This window comes from Lepidochelys kempii, chromosome 1, assembly GCF_965140265.1.
Source record: "Lepidochelys kempii isolate rLepKem1 chromosome 1, rLepKem1.hap2, whole genome shotgun sequence".
In the NCBI taxonomy this organism is placed as follows: Eukaryota; Metazoa; Chordata; order Testudines; family Cheloniidae; genus Lepidochelys; species Lepidochelys kempii.
Window position 1 is genome coordinate 283489384 of NC_133256.1, and position 16693 is coordinate 283506076.

At 43.4% G+C, this 16693-nt stretch overlaps 1 protein-coding gene across 2 annotated transcripts in view; it reads right to left on the reverse strand.

The window, feature by feature from the left end:
* Positions 1 to 1349: 1349 nt before the first annotated feature.
* Positions 1350 to 16693, reverse strand: part of TRHDE (thyrotropin releasing hormone degrading enzyme) — a 338154-nt gene continuing 322810 nt past the window's right edge. For both annotated transcript variants that reach the window (XM_073327757.1, XM_073327756.1), the window contains 2 exons: positions 10050 to 10131; positions 1350 to 7674 (listed from right to left, as the gene is read on the reverse strand). In XM_073327757.1, the coding sequence (XP_073183858.1) occupies positions 7531 to 7674; positions 10050 to 10131 (226 nt within the window). In that variant the 3' untranslated portion in view covers positions 1350 to 7530. The remainder of the gene's footprint in view (positions 7675 to 10049; positions 10132 to 16693) is intronic.

Genomic DNA, 16693 nt, shown 5'->3' on the forward strand with positions numbered 1-16693 from the left:
CTTTTAATCTACCCTGATATTGAATGCTTTTTTATTCACTTTTTTTATCATGTGCTTGCTAAATTGCCTTTTTAAACCTAGCTTTTAATGTTTTTATTCACTTTTTAAATATTATTTGATGCTGTATTCATTCTTTTATCATGTGCTTAGTAAATTTCCTTTTTAAACCCAGATTTTAATGTTTTTAGCCAGTTTTTGGCCATGTTTAGTAAATTTTCTTTTTAAACCTAGTTTTATAGCTTTTCTTTTTTTTTAGCAAGCTTTTGGCCATGTGTATACTAAACAGGTTTTGCCTTAATTTTTAATATTAATGGTTTTTTATTCACTTTTTTATCATGTGCTGAGTACATTCCCTTTTTAATCCTGTTTTTATAGCTTTTAATATAAGATAAAGATCCTCTCTCTCTCTCTTTGATTCAACCATGTGATCTCTATTTTTCTCCTGTTCTTTCTTTTAACCTCCCCTGTTACTGAATGCTTTTTTATTCACTTTTTTACCATGTGCTTACCAAACAGGCTTTGCCTTACTAAATTTCCTTTTTAATCCTAGTTTTATTGGTTTTTAGCCAGGTTTTTAATATTATTTAATGCTTTTTTTATTCATTTTTTTATCATGTGCTTACTAAATTTCCTTTTAAAACCTACCTTTTAATGTTTTTTTAAGCCAGTTTTTGGCCATGTGCTACTCAACAGGTTTTGCCTTAGTTTTTAATATTGTTTAATGCTTTTTTTATTCACTCATTTATTGTGTGCTTCCTAAATTTTCTTTTTAATCCTGTTTTTATAGCTTTTAATGTAAGGTAAAGATCCTCTCTAAATCTTGGGACTACAGGATTGGTTCAACGAGCGCATTCTGTGACCTAGCTGTAAAACAACCTCTGATTGGTCCACCAAAAGGAGGGGCTAGCTCCCAGGAGCAAAACAGCTATCATTTCACTACCAACAGTCGGTGAAGTAGGATGTTTCGCTCTGCATGTGTTCAGTACCATAAACACTCTATTATTTAGTAACAGATCTCCTTACTCAATCACATCCAATAACCTTACCCAAACATCTCTCACTCTAATCTTTCAATGTATCACATTTTCTATTCTTTTATAGCATACCTTTTCTTTAATAACCTGCCCTTTAACAACAGTTCTCCTTACACCTTTTTTCAATAAACCTTACCCAAACGTTAAACTGCTCTCAATGTATCCAAACACAACACTTCCCCTATTAAAACGCGCGCAATTTTTTTTTTCAAAATGGCCAACGGCACCAAACTTCAGCACCAACGGAAACGGGGTGGGAGGGTGGGACAAAAGAACCAAGTGGGGTGTGGAAACCTGTCAGAAATGCATGGTGATGAGTACTATTGAGGCGTTTATTACTCCCAACAATGCAGTCAATGAAATTTTGAGTAATGGCTGTAATAAGGCTCCCTAACTCTTTCTGTTTGTGGCTTTGTATTGCTGCACAAATAATGTGTGCAAGACAGTTGTTCAACTCTAGGAATGTTACTCCTAAGAGTGTTCTTTGACAATATGTTGTTACTCTCTATTGCAAATTTTGCACCATCAGTGACAGTGTGCTCAGGTGCATTACTTGCAATTTAGCACCTGTTTCACTGTTCATAAAATATAGTTTAACAGTTACTCTCTGGCAGAGGACCATGGACCTGATCCAATAATCACTTAATCCAGTAATCCTCATTCAAGCGGGTAGTTTAATTGAAGTCAGTTCTATTGACTGAGGTTTCACAGTATCAGACCCAGGGTTTAATTTGTGCCAGGGCTGAGCCCCAGCACCTCTAAGCTTGGCAGTTCATAGCCCCTGGCACCTCTGGGCTTCCCACATCAGTTACGAAAGTAAAAAAAATTGCTTGAGCCCTGGGAGCTCTTTCATTACAAATTAAGCACTGATCAGACCCCACTTGTGTTTCAATATCTAGTCATTGTGGACCCAATCTTACATCCACTGAAGTCAAGGGAAAGAGTCCAATGGAACTAAGTTCAGAATGCTGAGTCAGCCTTCCTTTAAAATGGACTTGATTTGAAAACTTTTCTTAATGTTCAGGCCCTACAGTACAAGCTTTACTCTGGTGAGTAGTCCTTACACACAGCAGTTTCTACCTCCTCATTACTTACAATAAAGTACTCATGGCAGCAAGGAATAGTTGTACAAGTCACAGTTTCCTTCATTGTATGTCAATATTTCTTTCAAGAGTGGCAGAAATTAACTTATTAACAACTGTAGCAATGTATTTAATATATTATGGCTTTATGTATTATAACAGAACCACATTGACACTGGCATAACACAGACTTGCACCGACAAACTGCAATTTTGCCAACATGTTACAATCCTAATAAAAGATCCATGAACTTTCACTGACATAGCTTCCTTGCACTCTGACATTACAATGCACTTTTATTTCCATACATTTGCAGTGGCAATATTCCAAGGTCTTTGTTAGAAAAAGTCCCCTGAAAGTGAATATTCAACATTTAAAAAAATAAATTGAAAATAAAAGTACTATACAGATCTTTGCAGGTATTTTAAAATCCAAAATATGTTACCTGTTTCAAATGAGTTTTAAAGAACAGACATTAAAGAAGTCTAAGCCCTTTCAAAGATTTTGGTCAATGTTTGTCACCTTAGATGACTAAAACAAATAGTCCATATTCTCCCTAGCGGTGCGGACACACCAGCAGATATGGTATGTAAAGCCCCAGGAAGATCACAGATTCATAGCTTCTCAGGCCAGAAGGGACCATTGTGCTCATCTAGTCTGACCTCCTGTATAACACAGGCCATAGAACCTCCCCAAAATAATTCCTATAGTACATCTTTTAGAAGAACACCCAATCTTGATTTAAAAATCCATTGATGGGGACTCCACCACAACCCTTGGCAAATTGTTCCAGTAGTTGAGTAGTGTCAACTTCCAGCCATTATTTTAGTTTAAGATCTTCCAGTGATATGCAACTGGCATAGTGGTTCTTATGCCAACCTCCTCCTGGTTGACAGTGTAAAGAGCTTGGCTGAAGCTTCCCTACATCCTAGTGATTCTCAATTGCTTACTGGCCTTTAGGGCTATTGTCAGTAGATGGAAGTTAAATCAGCCCTGAGGCTGCTCTAACTTAATGCTGGGAGAATGGCCTGGTGTCCAATCGGCTCAAGAGAACACTCCCTATACTCACTCTTGCTCATAACTTGCACTGTGAGATGTGTGGCTATGACCAATAATATGGGCCAATACTGAGATATACTGAGATTTCACCACTAGGACAGGTTAAAAACCAATTCTGAAAAATGTGTCCCTTTTTTCTCATGGAAAATCTTGAATTTTTCTACGCGCTCTGCTCACCACATTTTGATTTCAATGGGAATAGTTGGTGATCAGCAAGTCTGAAAAATAAAGCCACTTTTATTTAGGTGTTTAAAATATTGGCACCCATGTTTGAAAATGCTGCTCTTCCTACCTGCAATAGTCTAGGAAAAATAATTAGAGCTGCTGACACCTTATGGGGGAAACTTGTTTGTAGGACTCATGTATATAATAGATTTAGTGTGTATATATATATATATATATAATTAGTTAGTTAGTTATTTCTTTTATTCTTTATTACTAAAGAGTTAATTGTATGAATCGGGATCTTTGTTGTGAAAGAGTTTATTGGCACCAATAGACGTCACAATTCTGTGTGACATCTAGAACTGTGTGAAATACAACCGCAAAACTACACAAAATCCACCTTCAACTTCCATTATAGGATGAGAATTCACATTGTGGCACTGAAAGGATCACAAGGTTTCAGGTGTACCTGGCCCTAGTTAATGAAATATTATAGTTCTGCATGAAAATCATGCAACTCTAACGCTCATATACGTCCAACAACAACATACGTAAAACATGGTTTAAGAAGAAAATATTCATATCATTCTAGTCTAGTCATCATTAGCAGCTATGTTAATGGTTATGATACCACCAACTATTATGGGTCAAATTCACTACTGATATAAGTTGCGGTAACTCTACTGGCATCAAGGAACTATCAGATTTTCTGCCTGGGGATATTATACAAATACAATAAATTATTGTATTATCATGGAGTTGCACCTATTTGTGTCTACTGTTGATTTTGCCCTACATTATCCAGTAAGGGATAAACACTGGCTATAGAAGAGGAATAAAGAAAGTGATTCTGAGTTCATACAAATGTTAAGGGTAGAGGTGGGCCTAAATGAAACCTGCAACATCAAAACACTCCTGGTGCTGTCTGGGAGTTCAGCATCCAAACTGCATTATATTTCCAAATTTTGCAGTTTATTCCTTCTTGCTACAATGGACCAAACAAAAAAACCTGCGTTTGAATGAAACAAACAAAAAAATGTGCATTGATGTTTAGAATGTTCAAAATCTGGATCACAATCCAAATTTTGGCGCTCAGGCCCATCTCTAGTTCTGGATAGGGGAACAAAGGAGAAAAATTAATGAGATAAACAGTTGTTTTTTTTTCCTAAGAAGAATGTTTATAAGGCTTTCCATGGGGTATCAGCTGCTCTTTAATACATCACTGTCTGGAACTTATAAAGAAAAGAATCTGAAGACATACCTAAATGCAGGGTTTCTGAGTACTGTAGAAAACAGCTATAGTTTTATTTGATTTAAGCCATTTAAATTTAAGCCTGATTCAATGCAAAACAGCAAAATACAAACTATTAAAAAAATAAACATTAGGGATTTATAATGGAAAGGGCCAACTCAACCTTAACTCTAGCAGTAATATGACATCACTATAATACAATAATTATATGCAATACAACAATTGGTATGCACAGTACAAATAGCTAGGGTTTGATATTTGTGGTAGACCAGTCTCTCAATACCACTAAAATATTAAATACAGCAACTAAAGTATTAGACTTGCACCCAGCATTAGCGTAACTTACTAGAAAAGACTAAAAAACATCAGAATTCTATTTCTAAAAGAAGCAATAATGAAAACTGCTCTGCACTCTGGAATTCACGTGACTAAAAGCAAATCACTACTTTGTAATGTGTCAGTCTGCTCTTTATATTAGCCCATTATTATTGGAAAGGTCAGAAACGTCTACATATGTCCCAAATGTCCCAAGTTCAAACTGTAGTGACAACCAAGTGAACAATGAGACAGCAGAATGCAATCTGAGATATTCAGGCCATTGTGCACAACAGGAAAAGGACACCTTTTTACTGAAATTTCCAAGCCCATTTATGTTTAAGCATTTAGCTTCCTGTAGTCTCTTTGACCAGTAAAGGTTTGAAGGGACTTGCCAAGGGCTCTGGTAAGCATATTCTGGCTTTGGTTTGATATGACAGATCTACATGGTATTTTGTCACCAAAATTTAAAAGTGCAGCTACATACTGGTGTTGAGGCAGAGTCTGGCCAACCACATAACAACTCTTTGCACTGTTAAGTGCCTTCCATCAGAGGATACTGAAGTGCTAGACTAACATTAGGTAAGCCTCACAACATCCCTGTGAGGTAGGTAAAAGATATATAAGGAGTACTTCACTCTTCAGACATGAAAATGTCTCTGGGAGGAAAGCAGAAGCTCGTTTACACTGCAACACAAAATGTATAGGGCTTAGCAGGAGCAGAGGACTCCCTCTTCTTTTGTAAGGTCACATTAGACACAGAAGGAGAAGGTAGAAATCTGTAGCTCCTGGGCTGGTGCTGTTCTGCTACATTAACTCATTTTTGTACGGTTAGTAGTAGAGCAGGATGTGGCTCTACTCAGGGGATGTGGCTATCAGTTCTTGAGGAACAGAGTTCCATAGGAACAAGAGGCTATATTAGAGATTCTCTTCTCCCCTTACACCACTGTAAGGACTCCAGTGTGCCAGTTCACTATGCTGATATTGGCTGGTTCCTTGTGCAGTGCCCACTTGTGACCCATCTGTGAAAAACTTGTTGAGGATGAGTTACTACTACTATGATGCATTTTGTGAGTTGAACTGTGAGTTGTGTAAAATGTTTCTGACTTTGGGTGGCCACATTCCCCCAGCTATACAGAGCTGACCTCTCATGTTGCAAAAGGGCCAGAAATAGTTAAATGGCAGGGGGCAGAAATGCTAGTGCCTATCTATCCCCATCTCTGAACTACCATCACCCACATCCTGTGATCTTTCTGCGGTTCTGCTCTTCTCCAGACTGCACAGCATGGGAGAATTTTTGGGCCTAAGATGAGAACATCAGTTTTCATTCCCAATAGATGCCACCAATGGTGTAGAATGTCATTAACCACTAGCAAATTCAGTATATGGTAGGATTGGGAGGAAAAAAACCCCATATTCATGTTTAGAATTCTGGAATACTTTATGTGAATCACAGGAAAAGGGAAACAGAAGTAGAAGAGTTTTCTTAACAGTAGCCACTACAAATATATATCTGTATTTAACGTTAAAAAAAGAGTTGGCAAAAATGATAGGAGCATATTTGAGTGAAAATATCACTCAAATGCTGACACAAACATGGAATATTTAGGTTATTTGTCTATTAGATCATCACAGAGGCTGGCCTTTCATGTGCAAGATAGCTTTACTGGTTAATTTTGTGTTCATGGATCCAGGTTATTTTCCTCTTTTGCCCATATCCATTTGAGTTTGATGAGCATTTATGATAGTTGTGCATTAGCAGCTGTGTAATTACTACACAGGTTGAGTAACATATCCTGAATACCACTGCCTCATAAAATCATTCAGAGGAGGTGGTTTATGGATTCTGTCCAAGCAGCTATGCGAAGTTCTCCTCATAAACATTGTATACGTTCACGATTAGAGCTTTAAAATGTTTTTTTTCCACTGAGCAGCAGTGAATATAATTAGCTTATGAAATTACAGTGTACTAGGTGAGTGGTATCTCTCAATGTATGTACACGTTATTTAAATATGGAAATGGGGAGACTGCATATATAACAACCGGCAACTCAAAAATGAGTTGGCATCTCTATAATCATGAAGAGACAATCTGAGTGCTGAAATGATTGGCATCTATCATGTAAGGTTGACTTTACATCTTATGCCGCCCCTGTGTTTGGAACCCTACACACTTCCCTCTCCTTTTTTCCATTCCTTCTGTTCATTGCAACACTGATTGTCATAGATAGTCTTTGTGCTTTTGCATAATGCCCATCTTTGATGTAACAGGAATTCACATACAAAACTTGGTCATTATAAGTAAGCATGCTGGAATACAGGCAGGGACCATACAACCATGCACAAAATACTTTTTGAAGTTTTTTCAAACTGACGGTAACATTTACATGCACCACTTAATATCATGTTTGGTCATGTACACTGAGCACTGGATTTCACAAGCATTCATGACCGTCTCTTCTTGCTAGAGTTCCTTTACAGTTTTAATAAGAGCCCAGTGAAAGAAAACTCCCTGCAATTCTGATCTTGTCTTCACCATTTCAATGTCAAACGCTCTTAGATTTTCACATATTGCACCTCCTCTTGCAAAACTTCCCATTAAATGGTTAGTTAGAAACAGAGATTAGTGTGTCAGGGATTTTCTTAGCCACTGGAATAGTTCTTCTTTATAAAGCATTTGCCACCGTACATTGGCTTCCACTGTTTCCACAGCTCGAGAGAAAGAGGAGGCAGCTCCTTCTTTGTAGCTTTTTATAAAATTCTTCAGCTGGAAATACAATTTAAAATCAACAATTTAAAATTGAACTGAAGTGAGGAAGTCTTTTCAATGCATGTAAACAAGTCAGATATTTAGGACAAAACTCTACATTCACTGCTGAAGTAAATGTAATATCATGTAGAGAGATTTACTGCAAAATGCAATAAGACAGCAGACTGTATCAATTAGGTGTGACGTGCTTGCTTCAAATTGCACTGTAAGACATTGACATGTCAATGCCGGATCACATTAATATCATCTCCTCCTTCTCTCTTGTAGCCCAGCTGCTACACTTTGCAGACAGCTGGGCTGCTTTGAAGTCTTACTCCTACTTAAGAAACTAAATTGGGAGTGTTGGAAATGCTCCCAGTTCAGCTTTATAAGCAAAAGTCAAACTGAAACAGCTCCGCTGCCTCTAAAGAGGGTTGGTTTAATTAAACATTATAATAGATGTTTAACTTAGCCTTGCAGAACTACTTATGTTACTGCTGTACAGATTGATTGTTTAGAGGAGAGTGGATCAATTTAGGAAGTTACTGACCATAGCTACAGTGTGAAGAACCCATCAAGAGCAGTATGTTGCTAATTATTCTCAGATTTTGGACTACTGAAAAAGATTTTCTGTTACAGGGAAACTTTGGTTTTGGTCAGCAAACAGAATGGGTATTAGCTCTGACTTGTATGACAATCAGATTTGGGTTACAGCAGATGTGGCATCAGAATTTGAGTTGCTTTGCTAATGGCACTGATTTTCTTTGGATTAATATTAGATTTAGTCAAAGACATGGTAGGGTGACCTGCACTGCATGTTGGTGGGAACCTTATATGTCACATTGTTGATTTTTAGAAGAGGGTGTTAATAGTTGGCAAAAGTTTCTCTCCTGGTGAGGCTAAATTTCATGCATTTATTGAAACTTGACCTTAGACTATAGCATTTTATGCATTTGTTTAAAGCTAAAGGGTTTGATCCTGCAACTGAGGCGTTCACCAACCTCAGTTCCCACTAGCATTAACAGAGCTTATGGAGGGGGCTGAACAACTCACAGGAGGTGCTCAGCATCTTTTAGGAGCAGACCCTATGTTTGTACTCTTTTTTACTGATATACTTTCATGGCCGGCTTGTCTCAGGGGAAATGGAGCAGCCTACCAATGTTATGGAGGTGAGAATCCGGAGTGCAGTATGCCCTTACACGCTGTCTCAGTATTGAGAACAGGCTCCCAAATGGATGGCTATCACTCCCAAATGGATGGCCTTTGGGAAGCCAGCTGGGGCTATTCCTTGAGTTCTGAGTTTGTCAAAACTGGAGTGCACAGAAGAGGACAGCATAGCCATGAAGGCTGTAACCAGCCCTTGGTTAGCCGTCATTACATTGTGTACAAATCATTTAATCCATTTGAGATGATACATGGCAGCTGCTAAGCTCACCACAAAACTACCACACAACCTCAGACAGGCAGGTGAAGGATACATTCAACTGAAAGATCTGGCTAATTTAGGCAGGCTGTATATAATTACTGAAGTAGAATCTGGCCAGAATGCCATGGTTAACAGCTATCCCCATACTTAAAGTACTGATGGTGAAGGAACAGGAGACAGAACATTGACATTGTCTATTATCATAAAACATGGAGCTTTTAACTTTCTCTACAGCATCTACCTAAAAGGGATACAAGAGGCCAGTGTTTAACATCTTGACCGATGGATGGCACCTCCAGCAGCATAGCCCACCTAGTACTGTGGTAGTGTTCTAGTCCCTGTGCAGAATTTGAGCCATGATCATCTGTCCCAAAGTCAGAGAGCTGAGAAATAGTTTACATATAAGCTTATAGTCCTATAATATTTCTTAACAGCTAAAAATTCCAGTTTAAAGTCACACACCTGGTTCCACAGCCACAAACTGTAGGGAGAGCAATAGAACGGGAACGCATAGTGGTGGCTTCAGCATTAAGACCAGAATAAGTTTAATACTGTCATACAGCAGAGAAGGAGTTGCCTGCTTTATCTCCCTCCACTCACAGACCCCACCCAGGATCCTTGGCAATCTGGTTTAACAGACTACAGAACATTACCCTCTTGCTGCCCAGTAGCAGGATGGGCCTGTGTCACTTGCTAGGCACCAAGAGTTGCTAGATGACTGGATCCTCCTTCTAGTCCTGCAGTGCCTGGTCATACTGAGTGAGAGAACCCCAAAGTAACTCAGAACCTCCCTAAGCCACTGTCAGTTCCCATTCAGCAGAGAGATTTTTCAGTCCCTATGATCTTTGCATCTGCTTTCATCTTGGTGCTACTGCAAGACTTAAAGGGTTAAGACCCCACGACTTAAAAGGTTAAAAGAAAATAAGACAAAAACAAGTTCAAGCACTGATATGCATGAAATATTTACCTCATTTAGTTCTTCTTCAGTATTAAGGAATTCTGTGACTCCACTGATAAGTTTGGAATTCATAAATAATGCTTCTCCGTATCTTCAAGGACAGAAAAAACCACACATATCAAATTAGCATAAGTATAACATCAACTGAATGAAAATATTTGATTACACAGATTTCCATTCAAGGACTATAGCCAGTTCAAAATTCAGTAACAACAACTGGTCCATACAGACTGCAAAGCCGAGAGGCAGAAGAATAGCCAGTCCAGGGAAAGGGCATGTGGTACCTTTGCACCTGAAGCCTTAAAACGTACTTTTTTTTTGTTTTGTGTTCTCTTTTCCATTCAATCTTACCCATCTCATTTGCATAACGAGTAGCCGTTACATAAATGAGCTGAATCTGGTTGTCAACATCCAGTACTTAAAGGCTTGCTTAAAGATGAAAGTTAATCTGGTATAAGGTAGTGTGTGAATTTAAAGCAGACTAATTATTCCTGATTAGCTCTCTGTGGATGCTCTTATTCCAGAATAAAAATGTCCCTTGACGGAGTTAATCAGCAATAGTTATTCCACTTTATATTCTCACTTTAACTTAATCTAAATTAACTTCCCTGTTGTGACAAAGTTCCTCCTCCGCCTTGGTGGGTCCTGTGCCTATTGGTGGGTCCTGCGCCTCAGAGGTTCATGGCAGCCCTCAGTTTGGCCACTTTCATGGCTCATATCTGCCGTTCACTCAGTTAGCCTCATCACTGGCCAGCATGGGGAAAAGGAAGAAAAACAATCCCCGCAGTCTCTGCTGAGCCACCTAATGGATCAGGGAACAGGCCAGAGACCTTCCCCTCTGGTGGAATCGACAGTCCAGGTCAACTCCTCCGGTATCAAGTAGGGAGGATGGAAGGAACCCAGGCCCACCCCCTTCTCTGGGTTCCAGTCCAGGGCCCTGTGCATTGCAGCTGTCTACAGTGGCTCCTGTAACAGCTGCGTGACAGCTACGACTCCCTGGGCTACTTCCCCATGGCCTCCTCCCACACTTTCTTTATTTTCACCACAGGACCTTCCTTCTGTTGTCTGATAATGCTTGTACTTCTCAGTCTTCCAGCAGTATGCCTTCTCACTCTCACCTTCTTGCGCCTCTTGCTCCCAGCTCCTTGCACACACACCAGAAACTGAAGTGAGCTCCTTTTTAAACCCAGGTGCCCTGATTAGCCTGCCTGTCTTAATTAATACTGGCAGCTTCTTGATTGGCTGCAGGTGTTCTAGTCAGCCTGTCTGCCTTAATTGTTTCCAGAAAGTTCCTGATTGTTCTGGAACCTTCCCTGTTATCTTACCCAGGGAAAAGAGACCTGCTTAACCTGGGGCTAATATGTCTGCCTTCTATCCCTTTCCTGTAGCCATCTGCCCTGACCCTGTCACACTGTATAACCCTGCAAAAGAAGTAACTAGTGTGACAAGATGGCCGATGTTAGTCTGGTGGGTCCTGACCTTTTCTTGGTGGGGAGCTAAGATGCCACCCCTTGCCCCTGTTCTTGGGGCGTCAATGGCCCCGCTAGTGGCCCAGGTAGGTGGTAAAGGAGGGAAGCAGGGGAGGGGTCTGGGTTTGCTCCTCACTCTGAGCCCCAGTCCCTCTCAACCCCTGCGGGTTCTTACCCTCTTCCACCTTGGGTGGGGTACCTGCAGTCCTTAGATGCTGGGGAAGGGAGTCTCCCTCCCCTACTGGGCAGGACCCCCCTTACTTCAGTTCTCTGATTTTCCAAGTCTCACAGCACACCTCCAAGCTCCAGTCCTCTCTCCTTTCTCCTCTTCCTCTGTCTGCCTGAAGCAGGGGGATTTATTAGGTTCCTAACAGGGCCTTAATTGACTGCAGGTGCTCCAATTAACCTGCAGCCACCTTCCCTAGTCTACAGAGAACCACGCCTTAATTTCCCCTCTAGCACTCTCCCACTGCTCCCTGGCCCTCCTGTATCACATATCCCCCCCTCCCCAACACCACAGGGTTGGGCTACTTGGGACAAGAGACAATGTTGTCGTGACAGGCTGTCTACGTTGCCGTGTTCGCTTCCGGCTCTATGCTGTATCCAGAAGTGGAAAGGTTGTAGGGATAGAAACCATCTAGTCACTCGTGCATTCTTCTCCTTGTTTGTGCGCATCCATTGGAGTGGGGCATGATCTGTCACAAAGGTGAACCTCCGCCCAAGCAAGTAGTACCATAGAATCTCCATGATCCATTTAACTGCTAGGCATTCCTTTTCTACTACAGCGTACCATTGCTCCCTGGGTAGGTGCTTTCAGCTAAGGTAAAGGATTGGGTGCTCCTCAGCCCCCACCATCTGTGAAAGGACGGCCCCAAGACCTACCTCCAAGGCATCTGTTTGCAGGATGAATTCCTTTTTGAAATCTGGGACTATGAGCACTGGGTGGCTGCAAAGGGCCGTCCTTAGATCTGTGAAAGCTTCCTCTACCGTCTCGGTCCACTTAACTATCTCCAGGCCCCAAGCTCTTATCAGGACTATGAGAGGCGCTGCCCTTTTGGCGAAGTGAGGGATAAACCGGTGATAGTACCCTACTATCCCTAAGAATGCTCTGACTTGCCTCTTGCGGATCGGGCGAGGCCATTCCTGTATTGCCTTCACTTTGTTTAACTGGGGCTTCACCAGGCCCCTTCCAACTAAATACCTGAGGTATCTGGCCTCAGCTAACCCTATTGCTCATTTAGATGGGTTAGCACTGAGGCCAGCCTGTCTAAGAGCATCCAGTACCGCTTCCACTTTTCCCAGGTGTGTCTCCCACTCAGGGCTATGGATTACCACATTATCTAAAAAGGCGGCAGCATACTTGGCATGGGGTCGAAGTAATCTGTCCATCAATCGTTGGAAAGTCACAGGGGCCCCATGGAGCCCAAAAGGGAGGACGGTATATTGGAAAAGGCCATCAGGTGTAGAGAAAGCTGTTTTTTCCTTGGTGTCCTCAGGCAGGGGGATCTGCCAGTAGCCTTTTGTCAAGTCCAAGGTGGTCAAGTATCAGGCCTTGCCTAGCTGATCCACCAGCTCATCAATACATGGTAAGGGGTAGGCATTGAATTGGGATACCTTGTTTAACTTCCGGAAGTCATTACAAAACCTCAGGCTGCCATCACGCTTGGGGACCAAGACAATAGGGTTGGACCACTGGCTGTGTGATTCCTCAATTGCCCCAAGTTTCAGTATTTTCCTTACTTCAGCCCTAATTACTTCTCTTTTTGCCTCTGGTATGCGATATGGTTTTATCACCCTTGCTCCAGGACAGCTGACGATGTGGTGTTGGATCAGCATCATACAGCCTGGTTGTATGAAGAACACATCTTGGTTCCACTGGATCATTTAGACGACCTCTGTTTGTTGTTCTGGGAATATTTTGGGGGATATCTTTACTTGCCTTTGTGGGCCATCTGCCTGGGATGGAGCCAGCAGGACGGCCAGGCACGTCTCCCGTTCGAGCCAGGGTTTCAGTAAGTTGATGTGATATATCTGCTCTGGCCTTCGGCAGTCTGGCTGCTTCACCTTATAATTCACTCCCCAATGGCTTCCACGATCTTACAGGGTCCACGCCAACTGGCCAGAAACTTACTTTCTGTTGTTGGTACCAGCACCAGCACCCGTTCTCCTGGTTGAAATTTCCGTGTTTTTGCCCGACAATTGTAGTAGGTCCATTGGGCCTCTTGTGCTTTCTCCAAATGCTCTCGTACTATGGGGGTCACTTGGGCTATTTGTTTCTCTCATCTGGGTTACATGTGCAATGACGTTCTTTCCCTGGTTGGGTTGTTCTCCCATTCTTCCTTTGTGATGTCTAATATACCACAGTGGGTGGCATCCATACAGTAGCTAGAAGGGGGAGAATCCAATAGATGCTTGGGGAACTTCTCGCACTGCAAACATCAAGTATGGTAGGAGGGTATCCCAGTCTTTTTCGTCTTGGGCCACCACCTTTCGGATCATGCTCTTGAGAGTGCGGTTAAATCGCTCAACCAGACCATCTGTTTGGGGGATAGACTGAGATCCGCAAGGCTTAGATGCAGAGCAAGGTACGTAAGTCTTTCATTACTCTCAACATGAAGGGAATCCCTTGGTCTGTCAGGATCTCCTTAGGGATGCCTACCCTAGCGAAAACCTGCACCAGTTCTTTTGCGATCGACTTGGATGTGGGATTTCTTCAAGAAATGGCTTCAGGGTACCGTGTAGCATAGTCCAGGATGACAAGTATGCTTTGGTGGCCTTCGGCCATTCTTTCTAGGGGGCCCACTAGATCCATTGCTATCCTTTCAAAAGGGACTTCAATTATAGGCAAGGGTATCAACGGGGCCCTTAACTGAGGTTGGGGGCTATGCAGCTGGCACTCTGAGCAAGAGGTGCAATAGCGCTGGACTTCTGCCCGTACCCCTGGCCAGTAGAACCTCCTTAGGACTCTATCCAGGGTCTTGTCTGCTCCTAGAAGTCTGCCAAACAGATGACTGTGAGCTAACACTAATACGGCCCTTGTGTGCTTCCATGGCACCAAGAGCTGTTCTATTACTTCTCCCCGTATTGGCACTACCCGGTACAACAGATCCTTATTGATTATATAGTATGGCCCTGGGCCTTTGGTTTTCCCTTCTATTGGCACGCCATTTACTTCTACTACCTCCTCCCTCACGTTTGCATACAATGGGTCATCGGCTTGGTCCTGCCCAAAACACTCGCGTGCGGGACCGATCTGGCCTGATTCTATTGGATTGGGTTCCCCTCCTTCTCTTGGGGTGTTTCTGCTCGTGCTGGGGCCGTCTCTGGGTCTCCACTGGTCTGTACTTCCTTGTGGATTCCCTGGTGGGGCCTTCTCCCAACCAGGGAAGCTCTTTGGTTGGCCGCCAAAATCCTGGTTCCCAATTGTTTAGCTGCCCTCCTTTCCCGTCTAGATTTCCGGGACTTCCTGGGGGGTGAAAATAACTCTGGGGAAAACCCAGCAAAAATTGTGGTAGGGTCATCCATGGGCGCCTCAGACTCTGCTCGGGGTTTACTTCCCTCCCTTAACTTGATGGGGGGAGTAAGCTCTCGAACCCAGGCAAGTCCCTGCCAATTAAGACGGATAGGGGAGCATGGGGACCACCCCTGCAGTCATCTTGGTAGTGTTTCCCTGGATCTCAATCTGTATTGGAATTGTGGGGTAGAAATTTACTGTGCCGTGGACACATGTCACTCCAGTGCTTTTGGCCTGGCTCAGTTGGCCTTGCCCCACTAACCTCCCTGAGACCAATGTGCCAGCACTCCCAGAGTCCACCAAAGCTATGGTCTGGATGCCATTCATTTTTACCGGCCTGGTGTACTCATGTGGGGCCGTTGCACCCCCCACCAAGCTGATTAGTCCACATTGGTCCTCGAGATCCCCCAGATTACATTGTATGGGCTCCTCCCTATTGGGGCACCGGGCTGCTACATGCCCCAACTCCCCACACTCATAACGGCGATATCTCATCCCAGAGGTTGCCCTGTGTCTTAGGCCCTCTGACTCGCTCCCCCAACTCTCTCCCCTGGATCCCCAAGTCCTCTTGGGGCCTCAAGCTGCTCCTTGGGGCCTGTTCTTCCAGCTATGACTTTCCTGGCATTCTTGATGATCCGGGTCCTTGGGGTCGGGACTGGTTTCCTGAAATGCCATGTTCCACCTCTGGGGTTTCGAACAGTTCATGGGCTGCCAGTTGTCTCTCGACAAGGGTGACCAGTTCATCATAGGTGGAGCCATCATGCTGGCCTACCCAGGCTCAGAGGCCCGAGGGTAGTCCCCTCATATAGTGGTCCAGCACCAGGACCTCCATCATTTTCTCTGAGCTGAGAGCCTCCGGGTGTAACCACTTCCGGGCTAGGTGAATTAGGTCAAATAGTTGTGATCGTGGTGTCTTGTCTTCGCAGTACTGCCATTCATGTAACCTCTGGGCTTGCAAGGCTGTCGTTACCTCTGCCCTGGCCAGGATCTCTGCCTTCAGTCGGGAGTAATCTGGCGTCTCCTCTGTGGTCATATCATAGTAGGACTTCTGGGCCTCCCCGCACAAAAATGGGGCAAGGATGCCTGACCACTGGTCTTGGGGCCAGGCCTCCCGCAGGGCTGTCTTCTCGAAGGCCAGGAGGTATGCCTCCACATCATACTCCCCGGGTAATTTTTTGCAGACAGTAGCTGGCCCGTATGGTCTACGTCCCATCATACCCACGGCTTCTCTCCATAAGGGCCTTCACCTGGTTCACTAGTTCCTGCAGCAAGGCCCGATCTTGGGTGGCCTGGGTCATCAGCAGGCGATTGGTCTCTTGCTGCAACTGCATGGCCTCCTGTTGGGCAGCTGCCTGGACCCGGGTAGCCTCCTGCTGGGCAGTAGTGGCTTGCAACAGTGCTTTGACCACATCCTCCATTTTGAGACAGGTTGGTTGTGACCCCCCTGGACTATGTTCATGGCAGAAAAATCCCACTTCTTACACCATGTGTGACAAGATGGCCGATGTTAGCCTGGTGGGTCCTGTGCTTTTCTTGGTGGGGAGCTAAGATGCTTCACCTTGCCCCTGTTCTTGGGGCATCGATGGCCCTGCTAGTGGCCCAGGAAGGTGGTAAAGGAGGGAAGTGGGGGAGGGGTCTGGGTTTGCTCCTCACTCCGAGCCCCAGCCCCT